Source organism: Aphelocoma coerulescens, chromosome 8 (assembly GCF_041296385.1).
Source record: "Aphelocoma coerulescens isolate FSJ_1873_10779 chromosome 8, UR_Acoe_1.0, whole genome shotgun sequence".
Classification (NCBI taxonomy): domain Eukaryota; kingdom Metazoa; phylum Chordata; class Aves; order Passeriformes; family Corvidae; genus Aphelocoma; species Aphelocoma coerulescens.
The window spans coordinates 14157290-14178361 of NC_091022.1; the positions used below are offsets into that span (position 1 = coordinate 14157290).

A 21072-nucleotide genomic window follows, 5' to 3' on the forward strand; every position below is an offset into this window, starting at 1 on the left:
AAATGCAATCTGCATTCCTGACTAGTTGATCTCCAAGCATTCTTTCATTAAATATATTATGTTCCATGATTTCACAGCCATACCAAATTCTATTCCCATTTTAACGTCCCTGTTTTTACAAAACAATATCAACTTGTTCAGCACATTCATAGCTAAAATAAAGCCTCCTTTAAATCAATTTCCCTTCCCTTTGCAATAAACAAAGAAGCAGACACTGAAGATTAAACAGTTATTTAAAAAATAAGCAGAGTGCTCAGATAATGGGGAGTAATAATGGAGAAGTGTTGAACAAAGCATCAGCATCAAATACAATCTAGTATGTTCTTACTTATCTGAACTTTAAGGAAGCATTGAATTGGTCCTAAATTTATAGCCAAAAAAAAAAAAAAAAACGCTTCCAAAGCCTGGCAAAAAATATGCTGGCTTAGGGTTTCCTCCTCCTACTGCACAATGCCAACAGTAGTTATAAATTGAAACCCTGGATAGGTGTCTGAACTCTCAGTCTTCCAAACTACCACTGTTAGAAGATGGATTTGATAATTCTCTTCCAATTTTACCATTTTACATTAGAGGAGTATGAAAACATTTGAATGACATTCTCCAGCAGATAAAACTTAAAAGGTTCCAATATATACAGATGCCTTTATTGCTCTGATATACCAAGCATACCTAGACATCTGATGCCATCCCAGATCCAGAAGCGTTGTGTATGCACCCACTAATATGGCATCAAAGTAACATGGGATGAGGTAACGTGGAATTCTCTTCAGGTAGACAAACATGGCCTTCAACCATTTACCAACCTATTAAAATACAATATAATTACAACTTCGTAACATCAGAGTTCAAAAGCCAGTGCTTTCAGGATCCATACTGTAACAGTATCTGTCACAGTTTTTGTACATGTAGTACACCCCAGTTATGCTGTACCCTTCCGCTCCAAAATTGCAGCTAAAAGACAGGAACTCTAAGAAGAGTAGTAGTGAAAAACATGTATTACATCTGTTCTATCAAAAGTAAATAGGCCAAAATGTGAAGTATAGAAAGAGAAAAAAAATGAACTATCATGAAGTTTAGTAAAATTGAGTAGCAAAGAGAAGTCACAACTCAAAAGGCATCACTATAATCCAAGCATGGGAAGGAAGTTTTGCATTGCTAAAAAGACAGGACTGAAGAGGTAAAGCTTAAGACCAGGAATAAAAAGTTATCAGAGCTAAATTATGTAGAGCCACTAGTGAATATGCCTGCAGGTCTGTGTCTTGAACTCAGGATTCTGAAAGCTTCATATCCTTGTATCATTGCAAAACATTTGACATCTAGAAAGTATTTCTCTTTCCTTCTAGTCCTGCTAAATAACATTATGGAAACTTACTAGAAGGTCACTAAAGATTTAAGCCTTGCAGATAAAGAATGTACCTGTCAAAATACTACATGATGAGACTATACTTTTAACCCAGGTATGATGAAGAGAAAGTTACTTATGCAAACAGCAGAATTGTAAAGTTTATTTTCACATGACTTAAGTCTTCTAAACAGAATGAAACATGACAAAAGAAGAACTCAAAAATACACAGAAAAAAAGCAAGAGTCTTTCAAGAGCAGTAAAGGTGGCAAGTATCAGACTAACTTGTTTTCCAGAAAAGCTCTGTTTCTCAGATCAAATTTAGCATTTGCTTCAGTAGAACATTAGACTGTTTCATCCATTCTTCTGCTTTGTATTACTAGACCTGACTTCAGGAATAAAATGAAATAAGAATGCTAAAGCTTTTAATATTGAATTTGTTAGGTAAGTTACAAAAATCAGGTCTGCATCTTGTGAAATAAATAAAGCCATTTCCATGTAGGAAAATAGACTATGACAAACAAAAGGACTGCATTGCAATGCAGCTATAAAGGCACCCTGTATCTCAGTAATTCCCATCTTCCCAGTGCTTGGCTGACTATAATTGTATCATACTCATGTATGCCTTAGTATTATTTAGGTACTCTTGAAGGTACTTTCTTACAAAAAAAACCCCAAAAAACCACCCAAAACTTAGGGAAAAAAATATCAGTAATTTCATTTTTTATTTGAGGAAAAATAAAACAGGGAGGGACCCCTGCAAGCACTCATGCAAGAGCTAACAACACCTTCATGCCCTATCTATTTTTCACTTCCCTTTTGCAGTCTATTCTTAAACAGGATTGAGGGAAGAAAAACATATTAATGGTTTAATCTACTAGAAGAAATTTCCTAGACAAGAAATATGTTAAAGACAGTTTGAATTTAAAAATACACCAGAAATTGAAAACTAAACAAACTAGTAATTTAAAACCCCAAAGTTACCAAGTAAGTATTTTTACTCACCTCTGCACAGGCTCCTGCACGAGAAATTAGACGATTACTGACATAATCAATCATCCAGTCTCCAGATCTTAAATTGTCACAAAATGGATGACCCAAATCATTTTTTGGTCTAATGTCTGCCATCACTGACATTAACCCTGAAGATACAAACCCAACTCTGTATTAAAAGACACATCATTATCACAAACAGCAACAACAATTCAGCAAGAAAAGGTACATAGCAACAGATGCTTTAACTGGATTACTTCTCTCAGTCTGCATAACAAGTTAGGCTACAACTCAACTGTGGATACTAAAAAGCTAGGAGCAGAGGAATTTTCCAGCAGCTGCAGCATCCTGTGAAGTTTTTCTTTCTCAGACAAGCTAGCTGAGAAACAGTTTTAGGTTTTCGTAAGTCAAGGCTTATCTCACATGTGAAAATGTGTTATGCACAGTCTTGTTATGGTACACTGGAAAAAATATTCTGAATGGGTGTTCCAGCATTCTGCCAATCACCCTGGATGGTCAAGCGACCAGTGGGGTCATGCCACCCTTGCAAACAAAGCAGCAGAAGCTGATTTATATAATTAAATATAGCCATTTAGGCCACTTATCCTGAAACTGGACTCATACCGAGAACAGCGAAAAACGACACAAGAGCAACACTCAATGCTAGTTTCCTCAGCATAAATCCTAGCAACTTATGAAAACCATTGCAAATAATTAGCCTGATGGAATTTGTACATTTGATAAACGACAGACACTCCTCAGTAATCTAGCAATGCCTCAGGTTAGATTCATGCAACTTTTCACTGGAGGTGTATTTGCTTTCTTTTTACTTTAAAAGTCAAGGCACTGGTGTTAAAACACATACTGGGATGCAGTATTAAGTTTCAGAGCACTGAGACAGAGGGGGTTTGTTCTCGTATGAGATTTCCTGAGAACACCGATCAGCAGCATGGTCAAGCAGAAAATAACTACCTTTTTTACCAAACAATGGCAGCAGCAATACAACAGCATTATTATGTGATCTGGATTGAGCAGCTCTCAATTATTTTTTTTACTTGACAGAAAAAAAAATGCTGGAACTATTTATTACCTTGGAGGCCTGCATACTTTAGGGGTGACCAGTTTGGTATATTGTAACAGCCTCCACCATCCTCTTGTTCTTCTGCCTCACATCTATATAGCACTTGATTTAGGTCAGCCAAAGTTAGTTTAGATGCAATACTGAAAAAACAGTGGAGAAAAAAAAAAAGAATAAAACCCAAAATAACACCAGTAGGGAAACAGGGAAAGGATTTCACAAATGATTTTAATTTCACACTTACATTAAAATAGTAAAATAGATACAACTCTCTTAATACTTATCTTGGAAATTAAGAGCCTGATTTTTCAGATGTTCCAAGATGTTCTCAGTGTTTATTTCAAAACACAGTATTAAGTACAAAACCCAAACAATCACACCCCAACACTGAGAAGCAGTCCATGTTAGAAAGCCTACTTTAGGCAGCAATTACACAAACTGCAAAGTTTTTCAGTATTAACCCCACTGATTATTATACATATAAGATCTCTGAGAGTCTTCACTGCACTATGACAATTCAAACCCATCACCACCAAAACCCAACAATCCCTCACTAGGTTTACATTGTATTCTTTGCTCTCCTTGTAGCTCTCGGTTCTATGTCAGAAACTTAAAGAATACTCACGAAGAAAATGGTGTTTTTAATATCGGTGCTGACTGATCATCAGGAAGACTTCCAGATTTAAAATGAGAGCTGAACTGGATCAAATGATTGCGGAGTATACCCACAGCCTCTTGTGCCTTTGGGTCCAGGCTCACTCTGTAAATATGCATGCGTATCTTGTAGAAATACAGCACTTGGAAGAACTATTCTCCAGTCCCCTATCACTCTTCTGTAACTCACACAGCCATTTGGCAATTACAATAACATACCTGAATACTATTACACTTCCTGGTGTCAATCTTTCAAATTCTATTTCTTGAACAAATTCATTTGGCCCTTTTATGGCAGTTCCAGCTTGCTTTATGATTTTACTGTCTTTTATCTTAGAAAAGAAAAGAGATTTGCAACTGAAATTCACTGTCTTTTTTTTCTAATATAAAATATCACAAGAAACATTACACCAGAATATGGGTGAAGGAAGCTAATTACCTGGATATGCTCTCTGAGTTCCATTGTGAAATTAGGCAATCCATTTATAAAATGTAGATCTTTTTTGTAAGGACTAGCACTTCTCTCAATAGTCCTAGCCTCAAGTACTACTTCGTCTATTTTTCCTAAAAAAAGTTAAATCATGTTGCAGCTCTTAAGATATTTGAAATTTAAAAAGTGATTCTTTTGAAATTATGAAGCAAAAGCTTAAATGAAAAACCTGAATATTCAAGATACAAGTCTCTGTTGCACAGCAAAAGAACAAAAAATACGGGAAAGTACTTAAAGATCCTATAAATATTAATTACACACTCATACGCTGTATTGTATTTAAAATAGCAATTTTTGTTATTTTATAATAAATTAACCATAAAATCAGACAATGAGAGAATTACAACCAGTCTTTTACTGGTCATCAGCTTTCTTAGTTTTCCTGTTATCTTTTAGGAGATGGTGCTATATTGCTTTCCAAACTGCAGCTAAACAGATGGTTTATCTTCAAACAATTTATTATTAACATACAAGTTCTAATTTTTTCTATCCTTTAAGTAATTTACAGACAATAAGGTATACAAGTCTTGTACATATCTTAAAACAGGCACACACATACACTCAAAGAACTAAGTATACTTAAAAAGCCAGTCTGGAAAGCTTCTCTTCAGAAACACATCCAGGTAATGTATAGCAGTCATTATACTTTGCCACTTTAGAGCATAGTAAATACTCTGCATAATTAATTAATATTATGTATGTACTGCATACATATTATCTTTACATTAACTTATTGAATACAGAGTTCTTATTAAGATATATTTTCAAGCTACAAAATAGCTACATATGTTTGAAAGCTGAATAATAATGGTATCAACAAATAGGATAAAATTTTAGCCTTTTTCCTCAGTATAACAGAATAAATACTAATTCCCCCAACACTGTACAATTAAATAGCTCACTGTTAAATATTACTAGTTCACAAAGACCATAAAAACCCCCCACACTCTCAAGGGGAGGCTTGCAGCAGGAACATACTCAATATGAATGTTTCTGAAAACCCTAAGCACCGCAAGTCTGTTATTTTCTTTAACCACTTTTGGGACATACATGTCAATACATATAAAAGGAGTGTTACATACTGAAAATTCTCATATGGATTTCACGTGCATGTGCTTGAAGTTAAAAAGCATGAATAACCTGAATTTTTTGTACATGACAACAGCTCTTGGAAAGAAAACTGTTTACCTGGGATACACATTTCAGGAACTTCTTTACTGTAGAAACAAGTTTTAGGATCCCTGAAGGCAGTTCGACACACAGCCACAACAGACTGGTGTGTGTTAGGGCAGTGTCTTGTCACTGCAACTATATCTTCATCAACTTGATCTACATACACCTAGAAAAGACACAACATTGCAACCGGGCTCTCTCAGAGCATACATATGAAGAAACCACAGTGTTACCCTCACTACTTGCCTGATTAAAGCCTTTAGCCCCCAGCTCCTGATGCAGCCTGTTTATGGCCAGCCTTCCTGCTAGAATTCCTGTTTGGAAATTAACTTCACCAGAAGTCAGATGTGCTGCTGGATTCCATTTTGCATAAAACCTCTCTTCAGATACTACAGAGATCTGTAAAAAAACCAAATTTAAGCAAATATGAACTACTCTGGGAAATAAAAACTAGCACACCTTGAGGTCTGAACTATGTAATAAATTCAAATTGCATATGAAGCTGGAAAATCTGAAGTAACGCCAGAGAGTGAACAGCTTAGAATTTCAAATAAACAACATCAAAGTACATGTTCTAGGACGAGAATAAAAGGTATTTTTAAAGGTAACTTAGGAGTTGAACTGTAGACACATACCTGGTGTGGTACTAGTTCATCATAGCCTTTGGTACTTCCTGTAGCACAACATGCCATGGAAACAATCATTGCACTAGGAAGAGCATCATATGCAGATCGGTGCTGCATTAAAAATATACAGGTAATAAATAGTGAAACAAAGATAGTTCAATCCTCCCAATTCAGCATACAGAAGATATTTCAACTTAACAGAGGAAATGGTAATCCCATGATCATAATTTCCTCAATTACAATACAATTATTGGAGAAAATTTCTACAAATGAACAAAGAAAAGCAACTTCAGAAAAATCATCAAAATAAGCACTCCCTGCCCACCACTCTCTCTCATTCTTGCCTGTAAACAAGCTCAGGAAAACAGGTCAACAAGCAGAAACAGAACCACTTACAGAAGCTGGATGAAAGACTCAAATATCTTATTTAGTAACTTTATATACCTTTCCCCTTGAAAGATTAAATCTTGAATGTTAGAGGGTATTGTTATAAAATTTTTTTCTCTGCATAACAACTTCAACTGAAACGTATTTTTTCTAAATATTGTTCAAGATATCCAGATTGCATCAAACCCCTCCACAATCCAGAAGTATCACTTCAGAAAACATTAAATTTTTTTTTTGTTTAGGTGCTCACCTGAATGGGACATTCATTATCATGTGTAATATCCATGAACAGTGCATGAGCAATAGCCGGCATCAAAGGCCTCAAACGCGGCTGAACAAAAGATCCGACAGGCTCACCTCCAAACCGATAAACCAACCTCCCCTCTTCGTGGCTGTTGTAAGCAGTCATGGCCTCTAAAGAACAAAATACCTAAGTGTTTGCATAACAATAACTACCACAGAGGACAGCACACACAAAGATGTTAATATGGCATTTAGAAGTTGTTATTTTGGTGTGTTCAATCAAACATAATCAAACACACGTATATATATTCTCCAGTGTGGAAACACAGCCTTGGAATACTCCATTTGCTATAATGTGTTAAGGAAGAAAAAGCTAAGGGAAAAAACAGACAAAAAAGCAGAGATCACACTATTTCTCAAAGGCTTTAAAAAACTCATGCAACAAAAATCAGACATGATGCAGGACTTACATAGCAGAACTGTGCTACAACTCCTTTTTGCTTCACTAGACTGAGTGAAATATTTAACCTTCTGTAAACTAACAAAGGAGGTCTTCTCTTATTTTATGGCTAGTATTGTATATTTTGCTAACTATCAAAAAAGTCACAATACAGAACCTGTACTTCTGATTATATAGAGTATGAAATTAAAAGTCCATAATCTGGTAGAAAACTTTTTCTTGGAAAAAGCACATAATCTATAATCTCTCGTTGGAAAGAGACCACACACGCAGCAAGCCTACCTCTTATTAAGGAGGTAATGCCCAGCCTATTCACAAAGATATTGTCCAGCTCCTCATTTCCTGTGAACAGTTCAGCCACTACATACAAATCGGCTCGCAATTTTCTAGCTGTGTCCAGCATGTACTGCAAAAAGCACAGCCAAAAAAGCCACAGAAAGGGGAAAGGTAGATACAAAAAAGGACAAGTTTCAAAGCTAGGCAGGGATTGGACAACAGGAAAATGCCATGCAGCAAAGATAAACAGAAAGCCAAAATTAAGGAACAAAACAAGTTGTTACACAGAAGAGGACACACAAACATAAGCAAAACCAAGAATTAGCATACAACACAGGAGAAGTTATATAGAACATGAAGAAGAAAAGGTAATTGCATAAGCAAAGAACATGAATAGGTAAGAAAAATAAAAAAGCATACCAATGTTAGTTTCACATTTAAAAATCCAAACCATACACGACAATCCTACATAATTTTCAACTGCTTATTGTACCTCTAATCAGGCTGGTAATTCCCAGGCGGTTGACAAAAACATTGTCAATGTACTCACTGCCCGTGAAGAGTTCAGCTATCACATAAAGATTAGGTCTGACTGATCTGGCTGTTGCTAGCATCTCCTATAGATCATAATACATTTTTAATGTAAGACATCCATTTTCAGCTATGTATATACAAACATTAACATGAATGTTAACCAAACATAAATGAGTCATAATTCATATATGCAGCACATTAAAAAATACTGGTAACATATAAGTTTCATAAAAGCATGGTTATATTTTACAGATATTATTTATGGATTGAATTCCAGGGAATTTTCTGTAGACTTTAAGCTAATTACAACTTCATTTTTAAAACAAAATCTTTGCTCAAAATACAAGAGCAAAGGCTGGATAAAAGAGATACCAATTGAACTAGGAAATCTGAGCAAGACTTCAGTCTAAGCCTTTGCAGTTACCATTCCAAAAATAGTAACATTAAACAAAAGAATGGCAGAAGTTTTGAAGTGGCTACCTTTAGGAGCCACTTACAACTTGTGCAGGCAAATCAACTTGTTTTAGAGAGCTCTTCATAGATTTAGGTCAGGTCTTAGTTAAGACTAAGCGCTAACAAGCTTCTCTACTCCAAACCTATTTAAAGCTAATTTACTAGGCAAGTACAGCTTCTGTAGGTAGGCGGCTCCCTGGGAAACAGAAGCACTAGCCAGACTAAACTTTTTGCAGGAGTTCTTTACCAGCTTTTAAACTCTGTGAAATGAACCACTTCCTGTTTAATTTAGCAATGCAAAATATATATGGCAAAAAAATAAACCAGTCAGACTTTCAATCCAGTCTTGGCAATGACTCCAGCTCAAACTGACACACTGGATACTGGCAGCCATTGCACCAAGTCCACAGCTAAGGGAGGGAAAAGTTAGCCAGGCCCAATCACATCCACATTATTTCAGCTAAAGTAGAGAATTAAAAGATACAATAGCTACACCCCCCTACTGTCTGATGAAGCTGAAACCAGATCTAAACATCACCAGACAAGAAACCTTGCTTTTATGCTTTGAGGAAGATTCATTCCCACCAAAACTCTGCCACAAGTCCTACACTGTTGCTGTAAAATCTGCAGGATCTATTTCACAGACAGGAAGCTGCTTTATAATAAGCATGCTTAATTTTACGTACCTCAGCTACATGAATAGGTGTTGAGTGACAGTTGTCCAGACGAACACCATGGAAATATCTGGCAGTGATTTCAGTGTATTTTTTCATATGTGCCCAGAGGTATGGGCAGTCTTCAGGTTTATTACCATAACGCAGTTTCACACTGTCTCCCCAACAAATGAGCTCTCTTCTCAAGTAAACATTTGAACCTGTAAGGGAAATAAATTCACTTTAGGGTATATATGTAGTATAGAATGTGCACCAAAATGAAAAGGTGACATTTTATTTTCTACTGCTGAAGAGCAGAAAAACACTGCAATGAACAGTAAAAATTCTAATGATAACCATATCAACTCAAAAATCTATATACATGACACTGGTGTACAATTTCACACTCCTCCACGGAATAGTTAGCTTCTGTAGCGATACTGAAACAATTTTTCAGACTGAAATAAAATTCCTTCTAATTCTTCAAAGTAGTATAAAAACTATACTTCAGAAAAAGAAAAAAGCAAAAAAAAAAAAAAAATCAAACAAGTGAACAAAAAATTAGTACTTTGGTTTTTTATACTGGCCAAATTCAAAGAAGAATCTCACTGTGTTATCATAATCTGTCACAGCCACAATTGACAATTTTATCTTCTATTAACAGCAGACTGTGATGGATTTCCAAAGCCAGTAAGTAAAAAACAGGAACTGTAAATTACCACAAATTCCCAAAACATTCACGTAAGCACAGCTAACCTTTTTCTTCACTAATAGCACAGCCACATGGACAGAAAAACGGTGTTTCTTTGGATGTACACCATGATTTTTTCAAAGGATCATTTAGAGAACTGGCTGCATTTTTTTGCAGCTCCTTTATTATGCCTTTGTGTACCACATTTTCACACTGTGTTCTCAGCTGAAATTATGTGTGGCATAAAACAAAGGCATAACACAAGTACAAAGCACTCAAAAACCTGTAGCTGAGAGAAACCTCAGTAATGGAAATTAAATATGCTAACTAAAGCCAACAACTGAGAGAAAAAAATACAAAAGTCTGCCTAGAAGAAAGAGTAATAAGCTGAAGGCAACTGAACAAAAACACTCTTGAAACACATTATTATCTCAATCCTTGAGAAGGAGAATAAAAGTAAATAAAATTTAGTGAAAGGGGTGTAGATTACTTTGCAGAAATTAAATATTTGCTTGCTAACTCCAGATCACTCTGGAGTATCATCAGATTAGCTTGTAAAGCAGACTCAAACTTTTAGATGGTTTTTAATTACACTTACACTGGCCTTTGTTTCATTTAGTTTACCAAGTGAATGGCTACTCTGAACACAAGCTTTTTTGCTTTTATTAGATATCAATACTGTCCCCAAAGGAGTTAGAATGTAGTATTTTAGAATGCATGGTGATTTCATGCCCTATTTTACCTTTGCAAGTAATCTGCATACTTAATTTGGATTAACTGGGTCATCTCTTGACTGCCTGACTGCCACTCAGTGGACTTTTCAAGGATCCTGTTTTTGCTCACTAATGCAGTAAAATACTATTCACCTTTTCATTGCATTAGTTTTTCTGCCACACTGTCATTGTCTCATGGAAATGCCAACAAGCACTGGTGTTGGAACAAAGTACAAAGTAAGCAACAAAGACAATGACAAAAGTGGGGAGGCAGGATGTCCCCATTTCAGTGGCAGAAAGCTGGTAATTTGCCTCTCGAATCTTGTAAAACTGTACCTCAAATTCCAGTTCTTACAGTTCATCTGTATGCTGAATGGGAAATTAAAGTGCTATAAGCTTAGTATCTGCTATTCTGCAGCTTCAGAGGAATACATCTGAAAAAAAGACAGATTAAGTAAAATCCTTTTTGCTTTGGCTAGAATATCAAATGGTTTGTAAGAATTCAAATTTCTTTTACACACCTGGTTCTGCAAAGTTTCTAAGAGGATCATCTCCCATAACCCAGCCATTATGAGCCATGAAATAACAAGCTTTATCTGGCTGATGTATCATAGCTTCTTCTTCCTCCACAGTCAGTTCTTTGAATGGATAGGTAAAATACCTATGGAATAGACAGGCAATTAAAAGAGAAAACAAAGAGACAAGCACCAAACACATATGGTAACCTAAGCTGCAATTTATTTTCTTTGAAATTAAAGTATCTGCTATGAACTGGCTTGTACATAATACAGACAAAAAAGAGAGCAACTTGCATAAATGATGGAGAGTTTTCTATTTTGAAGGAAGCTTTGAAGGAGCAAGAACAGATGTTGCCACTATCCTGGTGTCAGCTGGTAATGTAAGATTAAAGCCATAGAACTTTAGGTATGAGTGGCATCAAGTATATAAAACGTGGAAGGTATAAACTTTCCTAGTTCCATTCCTCTTCCACCTACAACAGCAATTTGCACCATGTAAGGTTTTGATGTTCTCTGAGTATTCTCTCATGCTTTCTGGTCACATTTGCTTACGAAATAGTTATCTCTGTTGCTTACAAAAAACCCTGTCAATTCACTAAGTGGCATTTGTCCATGTGAAAGAAAACATATTTGTACATATAAATATATATTTTTATTTAACTTTGAACTTGCTTTCCCTGGATAGGTTCTAAGTTTCCAAACAAACAAGAAAACATGTATATACCTGGTAACCAAGGGATGTTTTCTACTGATAAGACCCAGCTTAGGACCATCACAAGCGATTCGTTCATAAACCACAGTCCCCACAAGACAATTGACAGCCTAGAAGTAATTAAATTATGCATTATTGAAATGCCTGCATTTATTTGGAATTTTAAACAATTCAGCATTAAAACACAGTAATTTCAACACCTGTTCTTGATGGTGACTAGTTTGTCTGTATTGCTCAGCATTTAGCTCCTCAATCCTCTTGCGAAACCAGTTACAACATTCTTCTATTGCAGCTGGTCCATTGCTTGTCAGGAGGACATTAAAAGCAGACAACAATTAGAACAAATTATTTTAAAAACATGCAGTATAAATTACTAAAAGGAATCAAAACTTAACTTTTTCCTCATGTCTGAAAGCAATGTCTTTTTTTGGCTTCATAAATTTAGCTTCACTTAGATTTTAACTTGTAATCAGTAACACGGTACCTGTGTGGTATGAACGTTGCCAGTGCTACATTCATATCTACAGTACAGCCAAGTCGTCTGTAATCAGGGTCCTGAAGTATCTGAAGATGTTGATTTGGATCGGATTTACTGCTCATTTTGCCTGAGAACAAAATAGAAACAAGCACTCAAAGTAGAAACAGGAATTAAAATTAACAGACATGCAACTTTTCTAACTAGCATAACCAAGATGTGGGTGGATGAAGGCATTGAAGAGGTACAGAGTCTTTAAAGATCTTCCTAGCCCTCAAAGCATTCTTGTATGCTTAAATCAGCACACTGGATGTCTCACATAGCAAAAAACAGCATTATCTTGTTTTCCATCTAACTGTCAAGTTTACCTATGTCTCTTGAACTATAAATACATAATTCACATGTTTCAGCATAACCTTCAACATAACCTTCCTTTACCTTGAGTTAGAAGGGTTTTAAATTGCTGCACAGCTTTGTTAACATCCACTTGGAAAAATTCCCATAGTTTAATTTTTGGATATATATCTTCATAAATTATTTTACGTAAACACTGTAAAAAGAAAAAATGTGTTAGTTACTGAGGTTGTTTATTAATATAATTAAGAAAAGCAAATAAAAGGGGAGTAAGGGCTTATTTCACTAAATGTATCTGCAAAGTATACATCATTTTTTGTGCATTTCCACAACCCTAGAAATATTAAAGGTTTATTCAGCTATTTATGAAGTTTATTAGCTTATACTTAGCTCTCATTCACTTACATTTAAGTGCTGATCATTTTCAATCAAGGGTGGGACCCCTTTGGCAATATACTTTCCATCAGCCACCATACCAGTCAAATGCCACAGAGCTCTATCCAGGACCCAAGCTGGCTTCAGGTGAGGAGAATTTACAAGGTTATAGCCACATTCTGGATGCATCCTGAGCCATTCACTGTTAGTAGCTTATTGAAGAAAGGGATGGGGGAGAAAAAAAACGAAACAAAAATGTAAGTACATAAGTTGAACCCTTCATTGTATTTTGTAAACATCTTAACACCAAGAAGCTGAGGTACTATAGTACACAGAGTTCATTCACATTTCAGCTGAAGTTTTCCATGTCAATTGAAAATAATATCTTATGCAGAAATGTTATTACTGATTGACTTTTTTTTTGGTCAAAAATACAGCTGCAGAGACTGCAGAAAAACTTTTTGTTAGTTACATAAAAATATGCAATAGTACCACCAATTCTAAAACACTTAAAAAAAAAAATCCAATTTTGGTTGCCAGAAATACATCAAATACTGAAAATAAGATACTGATATTCTTTGAGTGTTGCAAGCCAAACATACATCCCAAACTTTATAATAGATGTTGTTTATTTTTTAATATTCTTCATCCTGTCAGATGCCACACACAGCCAGAGACAGAGTGCACACACCGCCCAAAAAACAATTAATGCAAAATATAGTTAAATGGGCATTTACGAAAGAAGTAGCTGTGACACTTGTGTACATAAAAAGAAGCTGAGTTGTAGGAAGCAATTTCACTGAGTCTTACACAGCAAGATGAGTGCACTGTCTGGTGCATGCAAATGGAACACCAATTCAGGCCAAACACTGCACTCGGTGTCTATTTGCCAAGCTTCCCTTGTAGCATCAACCAGCACCTGAACATTAATGCTGAACATTAAAAATTAACTCAGAGAAGGCAAGGAGCCTTCACTAGAACACAGGGGTAGTATTCTAATATAGACAGCGTGCATGCAGCAGTATGGGAAAATACATACATAGTACAGAAATTTGATTTTGGAAGTATGACTAAAAAGAAAAATCCAAGAGTTAATCTCTTTCCAATTTTGCAACTCATTCGCAACACTGCTTAATCGAAAATAAACCTAATTTATTCTTCTGAATGAATATCTCAAACCAAAAAACTAAATTATAAAACAAAAAATAAAAAGAAAACCTCACAGAATGCCTAAGAACAAAAACCAGGTTTTCAGAAAAGCAGAGAAAAACAGAAGTAGTACTTCCCACATGGGAAAATATATAACAAATTATTATATTAGAAACATGAAGAGTCACTAACGTGTCCAGAATTATAGCAGAACAAATAACACTTAAAATCTCAAGACTGCTTAGTTCAAAGAAGTTTAAACAGAAACCTCAAATGGGAAAAAAAAAAATCTACTAGCTCAGTCTATAGTGTGAACAGGTCTCCTGAGCACCATGTTACATTGTATGTCAAGACATGGCAAAATTCCATGTTTATAAGGTCAAACCATTTGTGGAAATTAAAATCCTTATGGTTTAAAAACTACCTACAATGAAACCCACCATGTTTTAAAGTTATGTAAAGCAACATTAAGCTTAGGCTGTTAAAGGCTGTTCTAGGCCAAACAGCCAAACAGATTATTCTTTCCTACTCTTTTCTTCTTTATATTTTACTACTTCTGAAAAAAAGCTTTCTTCTCCAAAAAGCAAAACCAGCTTGTTCTATTTTTCTAACAAGAACTATAATTTACTATAAAGGACTTTCATAAGTAAATACAATTAATTCTAAAAAGACAACACATAAGTTAAATCTAAGGGGTTAGCATTAAAAAAAAGAGAAGTCAATGGGCCTTCCATTAATTTCGGTAAAGAACAGAAGGATTTCTGATTCCTGATCAGAAGGTAAGCTCCAGTGATTCACACTGTAAGAGAAATCTAACTCTGCAGAAGAAAAATTATCCAAAACATCACTCGTGATTACATTTGCTACAGCTAAGGAGAAAGTAAGTATAGAGTATGTGTATTGTATAAAGTACAGGAATAAAGAAATACCAAGATGAGAAATTACAGAAAACTTTCTAAAATTCATTATATTCTTCAAAAAATCTGAAATTTTTTTCTTAAGTGACTAACATTTTTACACAAATTAAACACAAGCCTAATATTTAGCAGTGATGCTCACAGCCCAAGATTTCTTTTCTTTTTTGATCCTTTATAAAGCTGGGAGAAGGTGGTGTTTAATATGACTAAGTACTTGAAATTAAGATTTACTCAAGTGCTACACTACAATGATACAATAGTAGCCTCTTGTGAAAGATAAGTTAATACATAATTTATTTCACTTTATTTTTATTACTTTATACGATTTATTACAGCCACTGAATGCTCAGAAAAGAAAAACAACTCCAAATGTCTTTTTTCTGTCTCCTGGTGAAAAGGAAATACCAGCCAACACATTTCTTATTTGAATATACCCATTTACCAGAGAGGGTTTGCAAGTTTATCCGTGATACTCCAGCGAAGGTGCCAAAGGTGAAGGGATATTTAACATCAGCGCATGACTTCACTTTTAAAGCTGGGCCATAGATGCTGCCTTTCATTAGAGCCTCACAGAGACATCAAGAGCTGATTCCCACTGTTCCCTGCTGTGCCCACAGTGTGGGCTCCACTCCAGAGTGAACACTGAACACCTCAGCTTAACGCCCAATCCTGCGAGTGGTGCTGCCGGACTCCCACAGGAGCAGAGGGGAAGCTATGCCATTTCTATACAATGGTCTTGACTAGAAAGCAGAAACTACCAACAGAACCACTGTAAGCTGAGGGGTCGTGACCTGCTAGAATTAACATTAAAAAATTTACTGAGACAAGCTTTGAATGCAGACATCCTACAGAATGAATAATGATGTGCAATTACCCATAATCTGCTCAAAATAATGGACTATACATTTTATCTCTTTTATATTCAGATGAGTCAATGAAATGTGTTTTATAATTAAGTCACCCTAATGTGCAGGAATGACTTCATTTAACTACTGGAAATCACTGCTCAATTAAGAAAAAAGTTACCTTCCATCTAATCAAGATCCAAAGAACCCCAAAATGTCCCATATTTTCTTATTTCAAAGGCCCCCTTGAAAAATTCCACAGACATATAACATCAACGTGTCTTTCAGCTAATGCTAAATTTATCATTTAACAAAGTGTGGAGACAGTTGTACACCAAGAAGTTTGGATTATAATCAACAAAGATGGGGGAAACATTCAAGTTTAGAAGTCTTAAAGCAGGAAACAAAGCCATCAAGGATACCTTGCTTAATGACCTAAGAACCACAATCATCTGAATATTTCTATCCTCTTAGAAGACACTTCTGAACATCCTTTCACCATAGTACAACTGTTGAGTCGTCCATCCCAATGAAGATTACTTTAATTCTGAATGTAACTTGATAAAGTCCTTCTAAAAATGTAGCCAAATAACATGACATTTTCCTTCTCAAATATATTCTAATGTGTAATTATTATAGTTAGGTCTTTCTGTCCACCGAAATACATTCTCCTTAGTAGCATGCAAATATATACTGTTAAAAAATGAGTGGATCTCAAGCATCTGTAAGAGAAACTGGACTTCCAGTTGACAAGTGGAAGAAATTTTTTAGCCAGAACTGGGAGGCTGTTTAAAATCCTAATTCCCTCAGACACAGAGCCAACAACTATAATTAGTAACTTTTCAACAAACAAATAGGGCAAGCCCTGTGTTGCAGACTGATTGGATAGGAATGTTTGGCAGCAGTCAACACCAAAGAACTAAAGCAAATAAAGCTTGAAATTCACATATTATCTATGTTTAGGGGTTTTTGAGCCTCAAAAGACATCAACCTAACATAACCAGTTGTTGTAGTCTCTGCTATGAGAATGCTAATTATTATGATCTTTAGGATTACAGCATACAATAACAACTGCATTATAAACACAATCAAAGAAAACTCATTATCCAAATAATCAGCAAAATTTCAAATTATTAAGTACTGTAATTTAAATTTCATCAGATCACAAGAAAACCCACTGTCCCTCACACAGTCAAGTAACACCTTCAATGTATTAACACATCTACTCTTAAAAAAAAACCTGCCCCAAGCACAAAGCTCTCTCTTCTTTCTTTCCCCACAGACTGAGCTGTAACATTTCCCCATTACTTAATCCTACCTTTTTGTCCCAACTGTTTATGCATGTTAGAGACAAACTAGAGCAGTTACTTTTAAGCAGCTACAAGCTCAACAAGAAAGTTTAACAACAAAGTACACAGTTTGTGCTCATCAAACAATTCATAATACAGACTCTGTTCAAATATTTGGGAACTGCACGCCACAGATCACAAAGACAGGCATATTATATAAATATAGATACACAGCTTATTAATTCTTTTTAAGAAGAGCTCTATTCACTCTTTCAGCAACAATACTAAGTTCTTTTATACCTGATACAGAGGCATATCAGTTATAATTGCAAGGAGTTGTTCTGGATTTGAGAGACTCAAAACCAGAGACAACTACATTGTTTAAAAGAGCTACTAAAAATGGGTTCAGGAGGGAGACGTTTAGGGAAATAATGAAATACAATTATAGGACCAATCTAGTTATTGACAAACAAAAGTCATACCAGTATGATTGTAGACTACATCTGTGATGCAAAGCATATTCCATTCATTTTTCAATTTCTCCACAAGCGCTCCTATATCGCTCCAAGTGCACTTTTTATTATGGTTTGAAAATTCAGGATTTACTTCTAACTGATCAGCCAATGAATAACATGATCTAGATAGTCCAAGCTTCTGCAGTGGTGTAAAATGAATCATGTTGTAACCTATGTAATAAGAAACCATTTATTTAATGAGGAAAAAAAAAAAATCAGTCAAAGTTAATCGAAAGCAGCATAATAAGCCACACTTATTACTTAAAGCTAGTGTTTGGAATAACCAATGTAAATTTATCTGAATCTTCCCCTTGAAATTCTATGCAACACAAGCTTTAAAAATCACCCTGTCAGTTCTACAAACTTCCAAGTCTATGTGAAATCAAAACAATAAAATAAGTAGTTTCCCATATTAGGAAATTCCTGAATTTTTGCACCTCTGCCAATATTTTAATCAATTCACTGACTCATTCTGTTAACTAAATTGAATGTAGTAGAAAATACATAATCTACAAATATATGAGTTGTTTACACTGAAGCTCTTCTGTGTAACTTTGGGTTTTGATTGTAAAACAAAAACTTACATCCTTAAATATGTGTATGAGCATTACCTGTTTCTTTTGCCACTTTAAGCCTATCTTCCCATTCATGAAATGGTCCCAGACACTTAGCGAGGAACGTCTGGAGTGTAACACAATCCAACGGTAGTACATGATTATCGGCTCCAACATGCAAAATGGGATCCACAACTATGTAACCTCCACCGCTTTTTTCATTTCTAGCAAAAAAGAATTTTCATTGGTATAATTAACACCCATTGTACTAGTCAGTTTCAGAGAGAGAATTCAAATAGCACAGGTATTTCAGAAACACTAGCCCAATATAGTGGCTGGAGGGAGAGGGGGAACAGGACTGCATGACATCTGAAGAAAATCTCTTAGGCATCATCTCTCTACTGGACTTAAAAGAATACAACTGGGATACAGAGCTTAAAACTCTGGAAAAGTGAGATACCTTTGCTATTTTCTGAGATGGAGCACTGGTTCCTCCTTTTGGCATATGGACAGAAACACAAAGCACAACTGCCCATCTACTACGCGTAGATCTCCATCTTGAGCACCATCCTCAGGAAGGTACCCGAGCTACGTGTCCTAAGCTTGGAGAATTTAACCACCCATCTTCCAGAAACTCAAAATACCAGACTACAGTTATTACAGACAGTGGCATTCTCTTCTGTAGCTGTCCCACTAAAACAGAGGAGGAAGTAAAGGAGCCAAGTAAAGAATGCCAGAACCTTTGTGCTAGATAAGAAACAACCCTGAAAGTCAATGAAAAAAGTACAAATTAATCATTGAGATACTCAGAATGCTGATGAATTTGAAGACTTGTAAAAATAGATTGCTTCTCCAGCATTCACAGAAAGTTGATCAGCTTAGTTCTGTATGTTCTCCAGAATATCTCTGCATCAGAAAGTATGAAATAACCACCAGTTACTGTTTTTCATTAGTGGATTCCGATTGGTCCCAAGGCTGCAATTTGAAAAATGACGGAAAAAATGTTTTTCTTCAGGTTAACATGTAGACCAAGGGAGCAAACTGCATTTGGCTGTAGGTATACAAATTTCACTCACCCAAGACTAAAATAGTACTGGTATGACCCAGAAATTTGGAGATCCAACTTGCAGTATTTGTCAGAGTCATCTTCTTTTCCTGTGGGATTGTGCCATGATAGTGTCCTGAACTTGTGGCGATCAAAAACTTCTCCAGAAGCTGGATAATTTGTGTACACAGTAACGGACTTGCCCTGAAGAGTTGGGCCCAATCGGAATTGCAGCTCAAAACCTCAAGAAAAAAAGAAAAAGAAAAAAGATAAAATCACTTGATCAGGAGGACTAGGTATTTCTAGTTTCTTATTACAAATCCTAATTTGCTACTATGTTAATAAGAAAGTACACCCTCATATCTGCCAAGAATTTCAGCAGAATGATATATCTCTACAGCACAGAATCATAGAATATCCTGAGCTGGAAGGCACTCACAAAGACCACTCAAGTCCAGTTCCTGGCCCTGCACAGGACTCCTCAGGAATCACACCATGTGCCTGAGAGCACTGTCCAAATGCTTTTTGAACTCTGTCAGGCTTGGTGCTGTGACAATGCCCAACCACCCTCTGGGTGAAGAAACTTTTCCTGATATCCAGCCTAAACCTCCCCTGACACAGCTCCATGCCATTCCCTCGGGTCCTATCACTGTGACCACAGAGAAGAGATCAGTGCCTGCCCCTCACAAGGAAGTTGCAGACTGCAATGACGTCTCCCTCAGTCTGCTCTCTTCCAGGCTGAACAGAACAAGTGACCTCAGCCACTCCTCAGACAGCTTCCCTCAAGGCCCTCCACCATCTTCACTGCTCTTCTTTGAATGCTGTCTAATAGGTTTAAACCTTTCTTATATCGTGACACTCAAAACTGCACCATCTCTCCCTACCCTCCTAACATTGTTCTTTGCATACTCTATATATATCCTTTTTCCTTTACTTACATGGCACTATTCATCTTCTTTCCAATTTGTTTCTCTTTGCTAAATAGAAAGTTTTAAAAACAAAATATAGCAAAACACCATGATCATCAGGCTACATTCAATTTTATGTAGATTTTGGATTATGTAGTCTTTAAGTACTTAGGTTTACCAAGTATATATGGTAGGCTGACCCATGAAAACATCTAAAAAAATTAGGAACACATTTAAAACCAGAAAATATTTCAAATACCTTCATTATTCATTGAGGGTTCACTAAACAATTAAAATCCTTATGCTTTTAACTGAAAAATTACATGTAAATGTGTATGATCTACAATATATGAATTGTTAAACTTTCAGAGAGCTCTGCAAACTAAAGGGAGTTTTGTATATTTGCTGCAGGTCACACACACATAGAAAGAGGCTTAAGTTTAAGCTTATGATACCTGTGATAATGAGAAAAATGAAGTTTAAAAATTGGAACCTAAAAGCATATGTAGTCTACTAAGTTAGACATAAAAAATTCTATTCAGTCAAGAGGCTTTAGAATAGGTTTCCACTTGCAAGCATGAGGATCACCATCAGAAGTGGCTAATTACAGGGTTCTTTCAAGTGAATGAAACAGATGTAAGTTCTTACAC

The 21072-nt window shown here is 35.7% G+C and overlaps 1 protein-coding gene across 4 annotated transcripts in view; it reads right to left on the reverse strand.

The window, feature by feature from the left end:
* AGL (amylo-alpha-1, 6-glucosidase, 4-alpha-glucanotransferase) overlaps positions 1-21072 on the reverse strand; it is a 37375-nt gene that overhangs the window by 13176 nt on the left and 3127 nt on the right. For 3 of the 4 annotated variants that reach the window (XM_069022602.1, XM_069022600.1, XM_069022601.1), the window contains exons 3-23: positions 19546-19756; positions 18527-18693; positions 17883-18086; positions 13231-13412; positions 12910-13021; positions 12481-12601; positions 12197-12299; positions 12009-12106; positions 11288-11427; positions 9396-9583; positions 7729-7852; positions 6994-7157; positions 6366-6467; positions 5977-6129; positions 5746-5896; positions 4507-4631; positions 4287-4399; positions 4039-4173; positions 3426-3556; positions 2348-2484; positions 670-803 (exon numbers count right to left, since the gene is read on the reverse strand). In XM_069022602.1, the coding sequence (XP_068878703.1) occupies positions 670-803; positions 2348-2484; positions 3426-3556; positions 4039-4173; positions 4287-4399; positions 4507-4631; positions 5746-5896; positions 5977-6129; positions 6366-6467; positions 6994-7157; positions 7729-7852; positions 9396-9583; positions 11288-11427; positions 12009-12106; positions 12197-12299; positions 12481-12601; positions 12910-13021; positions 13231-13412; positions 17883-18086; positions 18527-18693; positions 19546-19756 (2995 nt within the window). Of the gene's footprint in view, positions 1-669; positions 804-2347; positions 2485-3425; positions 3557-4038; positions 4174-4286; positions 4400-4506; positions 4632-5745; positions 5897-5976; positions 6130-6365; positions 6468-6993; positions 7158-7728; positions 7853-8215; positions 8340-9395; positions 9584-11287; positions 11428-12008; positions 12107-12196; positions 12300-12480; positions 12602-12909; positions 13022-13230; positions 13413-17882; positions 18087-18526; positions 18694-19545; positions 19757-21072 lie in introns of all 4 variants that reach the window. The other variant, XM_069022603.1, reaches the window with a different exon arrangement.